The following is a 15730-nucleotide window of genomic DNA, read 5'->3' on the forward strand; positions in this document are numbered from 1 at the left end:
AGGGAAAGAAACAAGTTTCATTGATCCTCTTATGTAGAATTTAAATTTTCTGTTTTTCTTTAATGAATAAATTTTCTATTTCTATAGAAATTTTCTATCCTGCAGACTAGTTTGGAAGAGCAAAAGGTCCATGAGCTACCTCCTCTCCCCACATGACTCATTCATGTGGCCATTAACAAAATGATAATGTGCATTTTGCCTAGCTTCTTTTTAGCTATATCTAAAGAGTTTCATTTTGTACTTTACGGGGTCCACATCAAAGGAATAGTATGCTTTTAAGGGGAAAAATTGAATTCTATTTTTAATTTATATTTTTAAATAGTCTCTATATCACTACCATTTTCTGGATTAACTTCATAATGATTATTTGGGAAGAGCTAAGGAAAAGGATATAGGGACAAAAAAGAGATCAGAGGTTGCCAGTGGCTAAGGATGGAGGGGTGGAGATTGACTACAGCAGGGCATGAGGGAACTTTTTGAGTGATGAAAATGTCTTATGTTCGACTATGAAGGTGATGGTTGACAACTGTATGTATGTCAAAACGCATCAAAATGAACTTTAAGAGGGTGAATTATATTGTATGTAAAGTATATTTTAATAAACCTGACTTTAAAAATAAGTGAACAGAATTATCCAATGGGTGGGGAGAGAGAATCAATGACACCACTCTTAAGTATCTTATGGGGCTCTGAGGCTCTTATGTGTTTAATGAGAAACAGATTTTTGTCTATGTTGTTTGGAAGAAGAGAGCTTTGGACATGCATGAATACATTGCTGCCATTTTTGGTTGTAAACGTTTCCTGGCCAGTGTTAGAAACTTGTTTATTTAGGTGTTTTAAAATTGGTATTGATATTTCCATTTAAATCTTCTAAATGTTAAGCCTAGCACAAATTAACAGGGCAAATTTATATTTTTGGTAAATTTGAAAAGCTATTGTAAAATTCCAAATTACTTTAGAAATATTTTCAGTTTAAAAAAAAGATGCAAAGCTTCCATATATTCTCTGGATCACTTGGTCACTAAAGTACTTTACAGTGTAAAGTACTTTCTACATTTTTTGGCTATCATAATTAATAATTTTAATAGGCACCTGGTATTCAAATTGGAACGCTTCCATGTATTCTCTTGGTCACTTTGTTCTTGTCATGAATGTAATGCCACTAAAATGCAGCCAGTAGTTTTATTTTAGAAACATTTCATTAGCTACTTCTAGTTGCTGTTTGTGATATTCATCAGAGTGTTTTATGTGTTTGTAATAACTGGGTATCTTTTTTCTGAATGAACCATCTTTAATCAATTATCTGTGAAAATGTTTGGTGAAAACAAGACTCATTTGAATTCATCAGGAAAATCAAATCAATTTATAATTTACGCATTTTAGGATTAGATGAGGAATGTGACAATCTTATGGAGAGAGGTGATGTAGACCTAAAATATTAACTAGCTAAGGACTAATCTTAAGGTTTCTTCTCTCAACTGTGAAACTGACATACAGAATGCTCTTAGGCAAGTTATTTATTAAATGAGGTTCTTCACGAAAAATATAAATTATATTCCTCAAAATGAAGATAAAAATGCTAAGAAGAAAGTAAGGGAAGCAAAAACTAACAGAATTCTAATATACTTTGAGAATAAGTGCTATAAAAAATGCTGCCTTATACTATATATATTGAACCATCTGTATTGGATGCCAATCTTATTCATAATATCCTGACACTTCTGAACAGAGTTGATAAAATATTGTTCTTTTCCTGGTCTTAGATTAGAAATGTGTGAGAAATCATAGACAAAAAAGATCAGGCCCATAAAGGCTTTGATTATTACTGTTTACTCTGCAGCCTTAAACAATAAAATCTAGGCAAGCCAAAACCCTCAAATTTGGGGAACTCTGATTATTACAGAAAGATGCAAATAGTCAGAAGTTCATATGAGAAAAAATTTGGAAACCTCTCAAGGAATGAGCCTGTCCAATGATGAGTTAGTGTAATGTGGTAAACACCAAACAGATAGTCTTTATTAACAAGTCAGACATTAATCTTTCTCATGCCTTTTTGTGTGTTGTAGATAAAAGCCATCATGGCTTTGGTTGCTGTTATCCTTTTGTTAGTGATTATCAGTAAGTATTTACTGGATTATTAATTTGGGGGGTGTCATTTGTTTTGAAGTTCATTTAAATTTCCTTTTTAATTTTATAGTATGACTAATGTCAGGATTGAGTAATGACTTCTGACTCCAGTAAGGAGCTCTTAACCTAGAATCTGTAGCTCTCTGAAAATGCACATAAATTGTATGTAAAATTTTATGTGAATATGCATATGTACAGTTTTATGGTGAGAGTATATCTTTCATCAGATTCTCAAATAGAACCTCTGTCCTACCCTCCACCCCTACCCCTGCAAAGGCAGGGCTAAGTGATTTGTTTGAGGCCAAATATGGCTACTATTACGCTCAGGACCATAACACTCATTTTCTATTTATTTTTAACTTTTAGATATGGCAGCTTGCATTTCATAATATTGTGTTTGAAGGAAAATCCAGATAAATTCTCCAGATGATAATTTTTGTTTTGGATTTGAGCTCCATTTCAGTCATTGAAACATAACTCTTGCCCTTCCTTTTTTTTCCCCTTAGTATTCTTTTTAAAGTCAGATCATTCAAAACAAAATTTTTTTAGTGTAGTTGATTTACATTGTTGTGTTAGTTTCAGGTATACAGCAAAGTGATTCAGTTATATATTATTTCGGATTATTTTCCATTATAGGTTATTACAAGATATTGAATACAGTTCCCTGTGCTATATAGTAGGTCCTTGTTGCTTATCTATTTTAAGAATAGTAGCTTGTATCTGTTAATCCCGTATTCCTAATCTATCCCTCCTCCCTCCCCTTTCCTCTTTGATAACCAGAAGTTTGTTTTCTATGACTGTGAGTCTGTTTCTGTTTTGTATATGGATTCATATGCATTACTTTTTAGATTCCACATACAAGTGATATCATATGTCTTTCTTTGGTCAGATCATTTTTAATATCTCCTTTTCTCCAAAGCTTCTCTATCTATCTCTGTTTACAGGGATTTTACAAAGATTTGGAAAGTATCTCAGAATAACCATTTGAAAAATTCCATGGTGATACTCTTCTTAAACAGAAAAAAAGATTTTGTTCTAAAGAAAAAGTCAGTCCTCATTATCTGTAGATTCTGTTTGTGAATTCACCTACTAGCTAACATTGATCAGTTACCCCAATGCTTTCAGAGTCATTGGCAGATGCGGTCAGAGAAGCGAATGTTAGTGCACAGTTTCTCACATTTTTGTGTGTCTTGTTGATGCTTTTGCTGTTTAAAAAGGCCCCCAAGTATACTGGTACTGCAGTGCTGGCTAGTGTTGCTGAGCACAGCAAGGCTGTGATGTGTCTTGTGGAAGAAATACACGTGTTAGATGAGCTTTGTTCAGGCGTGAGTGACAGCACTGTTGGCCAGGAGTTCAGTGTTAATAAGGCAACAGTATATAGTAAATAAGGTGTCTTCACACAGAAACATGTAAAACAAGGTTATGTGTGGATTGGTTGTCAAAAATGTTGTAGCCGGAGGCTGGCAGGGATTTAAGCCTGTGTTTCCCCTCAGAGCAGTGGTTCAGTGTTTACTCATTCAGTGTTTGTGGTGACTTTACAGAACATAACTACTGCCAGTACCAAGAATCAACCCATGGAATGTTGAATGACATAAAGAAGAAAATAAAATCCAACTGTTCTCTTACCACACAGAGATAGCTACTATTAATATAACTATTGTATATACTTTAAGTCTTTTCCTATTAATATATAAACATGTTTTTCAAAAACTAAGATCATATGTATACTTTCTAATAAATATATTGTCAATATTTTCCCATGTTATTAAATATTTAAAAAGTATTTTAGCTGCTTTATGCTATGGTTATGTATTAATCTATTTGATCAAAATGCTAATGTTAGACATTTAGGTTTGTTTCATATTTTTGCTTCTCCATTCCCATTTGTTATCTATCATTTCAGATAAAAGTCCTCATTAACTATTTTCAAAATGGACACAGCTACATTTAGGAGTATTGTTTCTAACATAGCATATGAGTCTGATTTTGATGTTTCTTTTTCATTTTTTTCTCTTGCAGTTCTTATAGTTGTGAAATACCGTACTTGATTTGATGACAGATCTTCATTAAACAAAATCTGGGACAATAATAATAAAAGATTGCTGCATAATTTAAATGAAACCCATGTATATAACTTTCAGAGCTTCTTTTTCAAGAAATTAAGAGGCAAGTATCACTTCAAATTGGAGCATTGAGAATGTCCCATTGTCTTCTTCCCTTCCAACAAAGTGTGCTTTTAATAATTATGTTTAAGGCAGGGCTGCCCTGGTGGCACAGTGGTTGAGAGTCCACCTGCCGGTGCAGGGGACACGGGTTCGTGCCCCGGTCCGGGAGGATCCCACATGCCGCGGAGCGGCTGGGCCCGTGAGCCATGGCCGCTGAGCCTGCGCGTCCGGAGCCTGTGCTCCACAACGAGAGAGGCCACAACAGTGAGAGGCCTGCGTACCGCAAAAAAAAAAAAAATTTATGTTTAAGGCAAAGATAACCAGCCTCGATTTTGCCATATTCCAAGGGTCTAATTTGAAACTAGATACTTGCCAGTTCATTATTTGTATATATAGTTAAACACTGATAATGATATTTCATACTTTTATTTTAATGGCATAAGGACTTGGATTTGTTGCATCAAGGTGGGGGGTCAGGCTGGTGGTCAGGGAGCCTCTGTAGAGTACCAAATCATTATGTCGAAAGATGTGTGTAACCATTCCATTGATATTTGCAAGATTCTTCTCATATTACAATTGCTTTGCAAGCAATTTTCACATGTTTATGGGTGTAACAAAAGCTAAATGTAAATGTTGCTGCCTTCAGCTGTAACTAACAACATTCCAGTAAACCTAATTTTGACTGTATAAGGGAACGTGTAGTAATTTTTTGGCATTTGGATTATAGAAATGGGAAATTTAAACAGTGTGAAAAGCATAGTATAGTGTCATAAAACTGGAGATAATAAAATTATTGGAGAGTGTCATTGGAGTATTTGAAAGTGACCAACATAAAGCTAGAAGTCATGGTCTGGTCTGTTTTCAGTTAGCCTCCAATAAGGAGGACCAGTCCAAATGTGAGTAAATGAAATCCATACGTATCTTGTCCCCTACTTTTCTTTTTGTTAATAGCTTTCCTGTTTAACTTCAACTAGCCCTTTTACCAGAAGTGCTAAAAGTAGCAAAATCATCTGCTTAGAATTTGCAATTTTTGTATTCCCTTTTTATCTCCTGGAAAATGCACGTGATACATACAATCCAGTGTCAAATTAGCCAACAATAATGAATATAAAAAGTCAGGAGCCTAGCTAATCAGTCAGTCAGAGTAACCAAATGCTAGGGTCACCATTAATCTCAGTCTGTTTTTATAATGATAAAAAGTGTTGTTAACGTTAAAATATGCCACCCTTCTAGGGTTGTTTAAACATGTGAAAGTGAACATACATAGTTCTCTAATGTGTGTGAGGAGGAAGTTTTATAATAAAATTGGAGGTTCTGCAGAAACTTGTGTACATGGACATCTTCACAATGTATATATAACTCTAAATTTGAAACAGGGATAATAGAAAGTACCAGTATTTAAATAAGAAAAAAAATGATCCTTATAGGGATTATTGCTTTGGTAATTTTAATTCAGAATGTATGAAACATAGAATCTTTGTTTGTTTGTTTGTTTTAATTCTACAGGATTAGTACTAAGATGCAAAAATGTTCTCTTTAGAATGGAAAGAAATTTGAAGGGAGAAAGCAGATTAAGAGATATTGAAGACACCTTCAAGTCATGAAGATCTAAATATAATTGCTTAGTATTATAGTCTACTAAGAACATTTAAAAAGAGAGAAAGGTTTTACATACTCTGGAGTGTTTTCTCTGGTCTCCACTTTTCATAAATGTCAATTACTATAAATAACATAATAAATACTAAACCCTTTGACAAAAGATGATACCCAGGAAAATGAGCATTTTTAGAATTTCAGTAGCTTATCTAGTTCAGGAATGGGAGTGTTTTAACTGAGTGGACAGAATCAGTACTAACATGTGTGTCCTTGATTTGGGATTGGAACTAGACTCACCAGTGGTTAATTTTCCGTTAGTTGGTATAGAAATCTGGTTTCTTCATATCTATCAGTGAAGAGGAAGATTATTTCTCAAGAAGAATCCACATTTCCAGTGTTTCTTTAATAAAGTATGCTTTTAAATAAAGAAAATAAAAAATTTTTAACCATGAAAAATAAAGGAAATATTTATATGACAATACCATGTATACATAGTTCTCTTTGTATTTAAATATATTGCTGCTGAGAATACTGGTGGTGGATATGTTACTCTGTTAGAGCTTTGCACTAGTGGTGGCTTGGCTCACAGTTTATCATTTCATCTTTCTTGGTCTTCATTAATCCTGAGACCCTTAAAGTGGCTGGCATGTTTATGACTTTATTATCATAACCTTGGAGACATGAGCCTTCAGAAAAAGAAAAATTTGTTCAAATTGATGCCAGGCCTACCTTCCTCCCCTCCCTTAATCATTGTTATTCAGCTCGGATCATCCTGCACTTGAAAAATGAAGTTTCCCCACCATCAGAACTCTCATTATTTAACAGCAATGCAGAGCAACAGAAAAATTCAGGTAGCTTTGTAAATACTAGTTGATACCCAGTGAAATCAGGTCACTATTTTTATAATGCCTGCAACATACTCTCCTGATTTATGTTTAATTACTGAAACCTATTGCCCTGCAGCAGTTTCATGATAATGCTGATTAATTAGTTCCTCCTACTGATTATAACCCAGTAATACCTGTGGTCTTTTGGCCTGTCTATCCTGATAAAGCTCACTGGAAATTGCCCTCAGGTTTTATAAACTTGGGGATTTCTTGACTAAAGAAAAGTTCAATGTTGAAAATGGAACGTTATCTAAAATGGAGGAAGGGTAATTAGTACACATCAAATACAGAAATACCTTCTGTTAGCGCTCCTGTAGATTGCTTATGATAGTCTTCCTGTGCAGTCACTCTGCACTAGAAAATTATAACTTCATTTTTTTAATAGCAGAATTGGGCATCTTTCAATTCTGTGTAGCATGTGAGTATCCTGGAAATGATTATACGTGTACAAACTGAGAAGAAAAACAAAAGGAAATTTCTCATCAGAACAATCTTAAAAATGCTTAATGGCCTGTCAGCATTGTTGCCCACACTATCTACATCTAAATGTGTATATACTACAATTAGAAAATACACAAGAAATTGTCTTTTCATGTTGAGAATGAATGCCTTTAGAAGATGTCTAACTGTATTGAGTCAGTATTCCTAAGTCTAGGAAAACCAACTCATACTAGTCTAAGGTCATGTTTTCACATGGAAATGTGATTGGAGTCAATTTTATTTTTCCCTGAGTGGAGAGTAAGAGCATGTATGGATCAGTCCAGAAGCATTTACACACTTGTTTCAGAATGCAGCGTAGTGATGATGCTTCTGTAGGAAGTTGCTGCAATGTAAAGACACTGAGTCAGAAGGAGCTGGAAGGTGCCCTGCTTCTCAGTCCATCCACTGTTCCATGTTGTAGACAAAGTGGAACCATTTCTTAGACTGATGTGGGGCTTGAGCCTTCTGTATAAGTTTGTCTTACTCTTTTTCTGGAAATCAAGTAGAATAAGGGATAGGGGGACACAAACTTTTATTCCTGCTCCCGTTTTATTTAAGGAGCTGCTTGGAACAGGTCAGTAGGAATTGAAAGGAAAGCATGACCAACCCAGCATAGTGCTGTGCGCCTGGCCAGATGAGTGTGCCCAGGAAGACTACAAAGACACCGGTGTGCTTGCTCATAAAGTGAGTGTTGGTGTCCATATTCCTCACTGCAGAGACGGCACAATTGACATAATAGTGGGTCTTTTGCCTTTACCAGGACATGGTAGTGCTCTTTTATAATAATTGGGTAAAGAAAAATTCTGATTTTACAGTATTTCATTAGGTTCTTTTCATTTGAAAAGGCCTGGAAATCAAATCATCTGTTAAATATTTGAAGGCTACAAAGTAAATTGCATAAATCAGAGATTTTAGTCAGTAAAATGTCAGAAATCAAACTCTTAGAAAACTCAAGCCCTTGATTTTATGCCTGGGGTATGTGTCATTGTTTTAAATTCGACACTCCTTTCTTTAATCATTTTGATAAGTGCCTTTGATGTTTTAAGAGGTATGGCGGGAGATGAGCAATGAAAAAGATGTGCACCCTGTTCTCTTTTTTTGAATTTATTTTTTATGCAGCAGGTTCTTATTAGTTATCCATTTTATACATATTAGTGTATATATGTCAATCCTAATCTCCCAATTCATCCCACCACCACCCACCCACCCCCCACTTTCCCACCTTGGTGTCCATACATTTGTTCTCTACATCTGTGTCTCTATTTTTGCCTTGCAAACCAGTTCATCTCTACCATTTTTCTAGGTTCCACATATGCATTAATACACGATATTTGTTTTTCTCTGACTTACTTCACTCTGTATGACAGTCTCTAGGTCCATCCACGTTTCATTCCTTTTTATGCACCCTGTTCTCTAGACTGTCAAGTCTTCACAACCATTTTTACCAGTGTTGCAAAGTTTAGTCCTATCAGATATGTATTTGTAGCCCCTCCATAGTAAACAGTCAAATAAACTATTTCATAGAAAACAAAATTAAGCACTTTTCTTGGCTCATTCAATATGTGTTACCTGTTGCCTTAACTTTAAAGCATAACTTATTTGAAATACCATCTGGCTAATCACCCTGATTTAATCCATCCCAGTTTTCCAATAAAGTACATGGAGGAAAAATAAGAAATAAAAGGTGTTCCGTCACCAAAAACCATGCCCAATGCCCAAGCTCTTAAGAGAATCTAGGAAGAATGTCTCAGTGTAAAATTACTGAGTCTCAACTGCAGAAAAAAACAATTGCTGGAATACTCATGCTTTACCTCAGTGATGTCTATTTGAAAGGGAGGAAGGGGGACCAGTTTCTCTTAGGCTTTGTGTTCCAATCAGAAAACCTGGCACCTACCTCTCAGCTGCATATGCTGCTTTTAGAGGCAACTAGAGTAGTGTTCATTCTCTTCCAACTTTCCTCCACCCATAAACTAAATTTTGTCTCTTTAATTCTCCAAAAAGGTGTGGGAAGGCGATGATACTGGGGGCATCATTGTACCCAGAGGTATATAGTCTCTATACATAGAGGGCTGTAGTCAGGAATGGAGATGGGAAGGACCCGGGTATGTGCATTCTGAGAATGATGGTATTTAATATAATTCAACCAGTCATTTGTGAGAGAACCAGGCAGGAAGGTCAGATCCTACCTGAATTCAACAGTCACACTTTGTGAACAACTGCTGAATGCTAGAAACGTCTGTGGAGCACAACACCCTGCTTTTCAGCTGCAGGTATAAGAAGAGTTTTGACTAGTAGCCAAATGTATAACTGAGCACGGCCTGGGGCAGTGCACTCACCGTGTGTATTGAGTAAAAGGACTGGATCTCGTCCAAGGATGTGTGAAAAGTTGTGCTTGGAGCCTATGAGCCCACTGTAAGAAGTGAAAGAGAACATCCTCCTGGGTCATCCCCTGTAACATACAAAAGCACTGTTGTTTCTTCCTTCTTAAAAAAACAAAAACGGGGGGCTTCCCTGGTGGTGCAGTGGTTGGGAGTCCGCCTGCCGATGCAGGGGACACGGGTTCTTTCCCTGGTCCGGGAAGATCCCACATGCCTTAGAGCGGCTGGGCCCGTGAGCCGTGGCCGCTGAGCCTGCGCGTCCGGAGCCTGTGCTCCACAACGGGAGAGGCCACAACAGGGAGAGGCCCGCGTACCGCTAAAAACAAAACACCAACCACCTTTCCTCCCCACTTCCCCTGTCAGTCTCCACCTCATATCTTTGCTCTTTATAGCAATAGTCCTTGAAAAATGTGTCTGTGCTTATGGTTTCTAGTTCTTTTTCACTCATTCTCTTAAATGCTTCAGTAAAACTTTTGCCTCCACACTCCAAACTTAAACTCTTGTCAGGATCACCAATGACCTCTGCTTTGCTAAAGGCAGGGTTCCAGTCTCAGCCCTCTTCCCTGCACATCAGCAGCATTTGATGTAGCTGATTGTTCTTTTCTCCTTAATACACACTTGCTGGGCTTGGTTTGTTCTTACCTCATTGGTTGCTCCTCTTCTCCCCAGCTCAACATTGGACGGCTCCGGGATACAGGTCTTGGTCTGAAACACACATCTCCACACACATCCCCTTTAGTAATCTTATCTAATCTTATAATTTGAAATAACATTTATGTGCTGACAAATCCCAAGTTTATGTCTGCTGCTTGACTTCTGAATACGGACTTTATTCAATATTCTAGAGGACCTTGGCCAAGATGGCAGAGTAGGAAGGCCCTGAGCTCACCTCCACTTACAGGCACACCAAAATCACAACTATTTACAGAGTAACTATTGATCTAGCAGAAAAGATCATCTACAACTAAAGACATAAAGAAGGAACCACAGTGTGGCGGGTAGGAGAGGTAGAGTTGCAGTACGGTTAAGACCCACGCCCCTGGGTAGGCGACCCACAAATAGGATAGTTACAGTTGTAGAGGTTCTCCCCAAGGAGTAATGGGTCTGAGCCCCATATTGGCTCCCCAGCCTGGGCATCCTACACTAGGAAGATGAGCCTCTAGATTCTTGGCTTTGAAGGCCAGTAGAGCTTACATTTGGGAGAACCAGAGGGCTGTGGGAAATAGAGGCTCCACTCTTAAAGAGCACACAAAAATCTCACATGATCTGGGATCCAGGGCAGAAGAAGTAATCTGAAAGGAGCCTGGGTCAGACCTACCTGCTGTTCTTGGAGAGCCTCTGGGAGAGACAGGAGGCAACTGGAGCTCACCCTGGGGACAGAGAAGCTGGTGGCAGCCACTTTTGGCAGCCTGTTCTACCATGTGGACACTGGTGCTGGCAAGCACCATTTTGGTATCTTTCCTCTAGCTTATTAGCACTGGGTCCTGGCCTTACCCACCAGCCTGTTGGCACCAGTACTGGGACACCTCAGGCCAAGCAACTAGCCAGGTGGGGACACAGCCCCACCTACCAGCAGGAGACAACCTTAAGAACCCCTGAGGCCACAGCCTGTCTAGGACACAACCCTGTCCACCAGAGGGTCCAGGATCCAGCCCTACACACAGTGCATTGGCAGTACCACCAGGAATTCCAAGGTCCTGCAGCCAGAGACCCCAGGACCTGGTGCTGCCCACCAGTGAGCTGTCACTAGCCACATGAATGCCATCACACATCAGTGGGCAGGAACCAGCTACCCAGACACCCTGGGCCCTAGCCCTACTGACCAGCAGGTGAACACCAGCCCCAGGATGACCACAGCCCTGCAGCATGCCATGACAGGACCCAGCGTGCACACCAGCAGGCCAGCACCAGTCTGAGGACTCCCCAGGCTACAGCCCCACCCACCATCAGGCCAATACCAGTTCCAAGACACATTGGACCCCTCAGCCAGCTGCCCCAGGATCCAGCCCTACTCACCAGTGGTCCCGTACCAGCTTTGAGACACACCAGAACCCACACCTAGCCATGTCAGGAACCAGTCCCTGGTCCGGGAAGATCCCACATGCCTTAGAGCGGCTGGGCCCGTGAGCCGTGGCCGCTGAGCCTGCGCGTCCGGAGCCTGTGCTCCACAACGGGAGAGGCCACAACAGGGAGAGGCCCGCGTACCGCTAAAAACAAAACACCAACCACCTTTCCTCCCCACTTCCCCTGTCAGTCTCCACCTCATATCTTTGCTCTTTATAGCAATAGTCCTTGAAAAATGTGTCTGTGCTTATGGTTTCTAGTTCTTTTTCACTCATTCTCTTAAATGCTTCAGTAAAACTTTTGCCTCCACACTCCAAACTTAAACTCTTGTCAGGATCACCAATGACCTCTGCTTTGCTAAAGGCAGGGTTCCAGTCTCAGCCCTCTTCCCTGCACATCAGCAGCATTTGATGTAGCTGATTGTTCTTTTCTCCTTAATACACACTTGCTGGGCTTGGTTTGTTCTTACCTCATTGGTTGCTCCTCTTCTCCCCAGCTCAACATTGGACGGCTCCGGGATACAGGTCTTGGTCTGAAACACACATCTCCACACACATCCCCTTTAGTAATCTTATCTAATCTTATAATTTGAAATAACATTTATGTGCTGACAAATCCCAAGTTTATGTCTGCTGCTTGACTTCTGAATACGGACTTTATTCAATATTCTAGAGGACCTTGGCCAAGATGGCAGAGTAGGAAGGCCCTGAGCTCACCTCCACTTACAGGCACACCAAAATCACAACTATTTACAGAGTAACTATTGATCTAGCAGAAAAGATCATCTACAACTAAAGACATAAAGAAGGAACCACAGTGTGGCGGGTAGGAGAGGTAGAGTTGCAGTACGGTTAAGACCCACGCCCCTGGGTAGGCGACCCACAAATAGGATAGTTACAGTTGTAGAGGTTCTCCCCAAGGAGTAATGGGTCTGAGCCCCATATTGGCTCCCCAGCCTGGGCATCCTACACTAGGAAGATGAGCCTCTAGATTCTTGGCTTTGAAGGCCAGTAGAGCTTACATTTGGGAGAACCAGAGGGCTGTGGGAAATAGAGGCTCCACTCTTAAAGAGCACACAAAAATCTCACATGATCTGGGATCCAGGGCAGAAGAAGTAATCTGAAAGGAGCCTGGGTCAGACCTACCTGCTGTTCTTGGAGAGCCTCTGGGAGAGACAGGAGGCAACTGGAGCTCACCCTGGGGACAGAGAAGCTGGTGGCAGCCACTTTTGGCAGCCTGTTCTACCATGTGGACACTGGTGCTGGCAAGCACCATTTTGGTATCTTTCCTCTAGCTTATTAGCACTGGGTCCTGGCCTTACCCACCAGCCTGTTGGCACCAGTACTGGGACACCTCAGGCCAAGCAACTAGCCAGGTGGGGACACAGCCCCACCTACCAGCAGGAGACAACCTTAAGAACCCCTGAGGCCACAGCCTGTCTAGGACACAACCCTGTCCACCAGAGGGTCCAGGATCCAGCCCTACACACAGTGCATTGGCAGTACCACCAGGAATTCCAAGGTCCTGCAGCCAGAGACCCCAGGACCTGGTGCTGCCCACCAGTGAGCTGTCACTAGCCACATGAATGCCATCACACATCAGTGGGCAGGAACCAGCTACCCAGACACCCTGGGCCCTAGCCCTACTGACCAGCAGGTGAACACCAGCCCCAGGATGACCACAGCCCTGCAGCATGCCATGACAGGACCCAGCGTGCACACCAGCAGGCCAGCACCAGTCTGAGGACTCCCCAGGCTACAGCCCCACCCACCATCAGGCCAATACCAGTTCCAAGACACATTGGACCCCTCAGCCAGCTGCCCCAGGATCCAGCCCTACTCACCAGTGGTCCCGTACCAGCTTTGAGACACACCAGAACCCACACCTAGCCATGTCAGGAACCAGCCCCAACCACCAGCAGGATGACACTAGATCCAGGAACCCTGGCCCTGCAACTACCTACTTCAGAACCCAGCTTTGTCCACCAGCAGGCCAGCACTAGCCCTGTCCACCACCCAGGGTTCCACAGCCTGGCCCAACCAGTAGCTGCACCCTCTGCACAAGGTAGGGCCTGCAACCTACCGGACTGGGAGCCAGCCATGCCTACCAGACCACCCACAGTAGTCAGCCCACAATAGAAGGATCCAGGCAGCCCACAGAGGGGGCACCTCCAGAGCATACAGCTCTGGTGACCAGAGGGGAGTACACTCCTGGAATGCACAGGACATCGTCTACAAAAGGCCACTTATCCAAGGTGATACAAACTCATAGAAATAACAGCAAATTAGGCAAAATGAGGCAGTAGAGGAACATGTTCCAAACTAAGAAAGAGGATAAAACCCCAGAAAAAGCACTAAGTGAAGTTTAAAGGCAATCTACCTGATAAAGTGTTCAAGCTATTGATTGGAAAGACGATCAAAGAACTTGGGAGAAGAATGGATGAAGACAGTAAGAAGTTTAGCAGAGATTTAGAAGATATAAAGAAGAACCAAGCAAAGCTGAAGAATACAATATCCAAATTAAAAGACACACTAGACGGAATCAACAGATTAGATGATGATATAGAGAAACGGATCAGTGAGCTGGAAGATAGAGTAGTGGAAACCACTGAAGCTTAACAAAGGAAAAAAAAAGAATAAAAAGAAATGAGAATAATTTAAGAGACCTCTGAGACAGCATCAAGTGTACTAACATTTGCATTATAAGGATCCCAGAGGAGAAGGGAGAGAAAGGGGCAGAGAACATATTTGAAGACATAATAGCTGAAAACTTCCCTAACCTGGGAAAGGAAACAGCCATTCAAGTATAGGAAGCACAGAGTCCCAAAAGGATCAACCCAAAGAGAATCATGCCAGGACACATTGTAATTAAAATGGCAAAATTAAATATAAAGAGAAAACATTAAGCAGTAAGGGAAAAGCAACAAGTCACATACAAGGGAACGCCTATTAGGCCATCAGCTGGCTTTTCACCAGAAACTACCCAGACACCCTGGGCCCTAGCCCTACTGACCAGCAGGTGAACACCAGCCCCAGGATGACCACAGCCCTGCAGCATGCCATGACAGGACCCAGCGTGCACACCAGCAGGCCAGCACCAGTCTGAGGACTCCCCAGGCTACAGCCCCACCCACCATCAGGCCATGACCAGCAGGTGAACACCAGCCCCAGGATGACCACAGCCCTGCAGCATGCCATGACAGGACCCAGCGTGCACACCAGCAGGCCAGCACCAGTCTGAGGACTCCCCAGGCTACAGCCCCACCCACCATCAGGCCAATACCAGTTCCAAGACACATTGGACCCCTCAGCCAGCTGCCCCAGGATCCAGCCCTACTCACCAGTGGTCCCGTACCAGCTTTGAGACACACCAGAACCCACACCTAGCCATGTCAGGAACCAGCCCCAACCACCAGCAGGATGACACTAGATCCAGGAACCCTGGCCCTGCAACTACCTACTTCAGAACCCAGCTTTGTCCACCAGCAGGCCAGCACTAGCCCTGTCCACCACCCAGGGTTCCACAGCCTGGCCCAACCAGTAGCTGCACCCTCTGCACAAGGTAGGGCCTGCAACCTACCGGACTGGGAGCCAGCCATGCCTACCAGACCACCCACAGTAGTCAGCCCACAATAGAAGGATCCAGGCAGCCCACAGAGGGGGCACCTCCAGAGCATACAGCTCTGGTGACCAGAGGGGAGTACACTCCTGGAATGCACAGGACATCGTCTACAAAAGGCCACTTATCCAAGGTGATACAAACTCATAGAAATAACAGCAAATTAGGCAAAATGAGGCAGTAGAGGAACATGTTCCAAACTAAGAAAGAGGATAAAACCCCAGAAAAAGCACTAAGTGAAGTTTAAAGGCAATCTACCTGATAAAGTGTTCAAGCTATTGATTGGAAAGACGATCAAAGAACTTGGGAGAAGAATGGATGAAGACAGTAAGAAGTTTAGCAGAGATTTAGAAGATATAAAGAAGAACCAAGCAAAGCTGAAGAATACAATATCCAAATTAAAAGACACACTAGA

At 41.6% G+C, this 15730-nt stretch overlaps 1 protein-coding gene across 2 annotated transcripts in view; it reads left to right on the forward strand.

Moving 5' to 3' along the window:
• Positions 1–4241, forward strand: part of VAMP4 (vesicle associated membrane protein 4) — a 27063-nt gene extending 22822 nt beyond the window's left edge. Inside the window, exons 7-8 of one of the 2 annotated variants that reach the window (XM_007446766.1) lie at positions 2067–2118; positions 4147–4241. In XM_007446766.1, the coding sequence (XP_007446828.1) occupies positions 2067–2118; positions 4147–4175 (81 nt within the window). In that variant the 3' untranslated portion in view covers positions 4176–4241. The remainder of the gene's footprint in view (positions 1–2066; positions 2119–4146) is intronic. The other variant, XM_007446767.1, reaches the window with a different exon arrangement.
• The last annotated feature ends 11489 nt before the right edge of the window (positions 4242–15730 follow it).

The sequence above is a fragment of the Lipotes vexillifer genome, unplaced genomic scaffold (assembly GCF_000442215.2).
Source record: "Lipotes vexillifer unplaced genomic scaffold, Lipotes_vexillifer_v1.1 scaffold685, whole genome shotgun sequence".
Taxonomy (NCBI): Eukaryota; Metazoa; Chordata; class Mammalia; order Artiodactyla; family Lipotidae; genus Lipotes; species Lipotes vexillifer.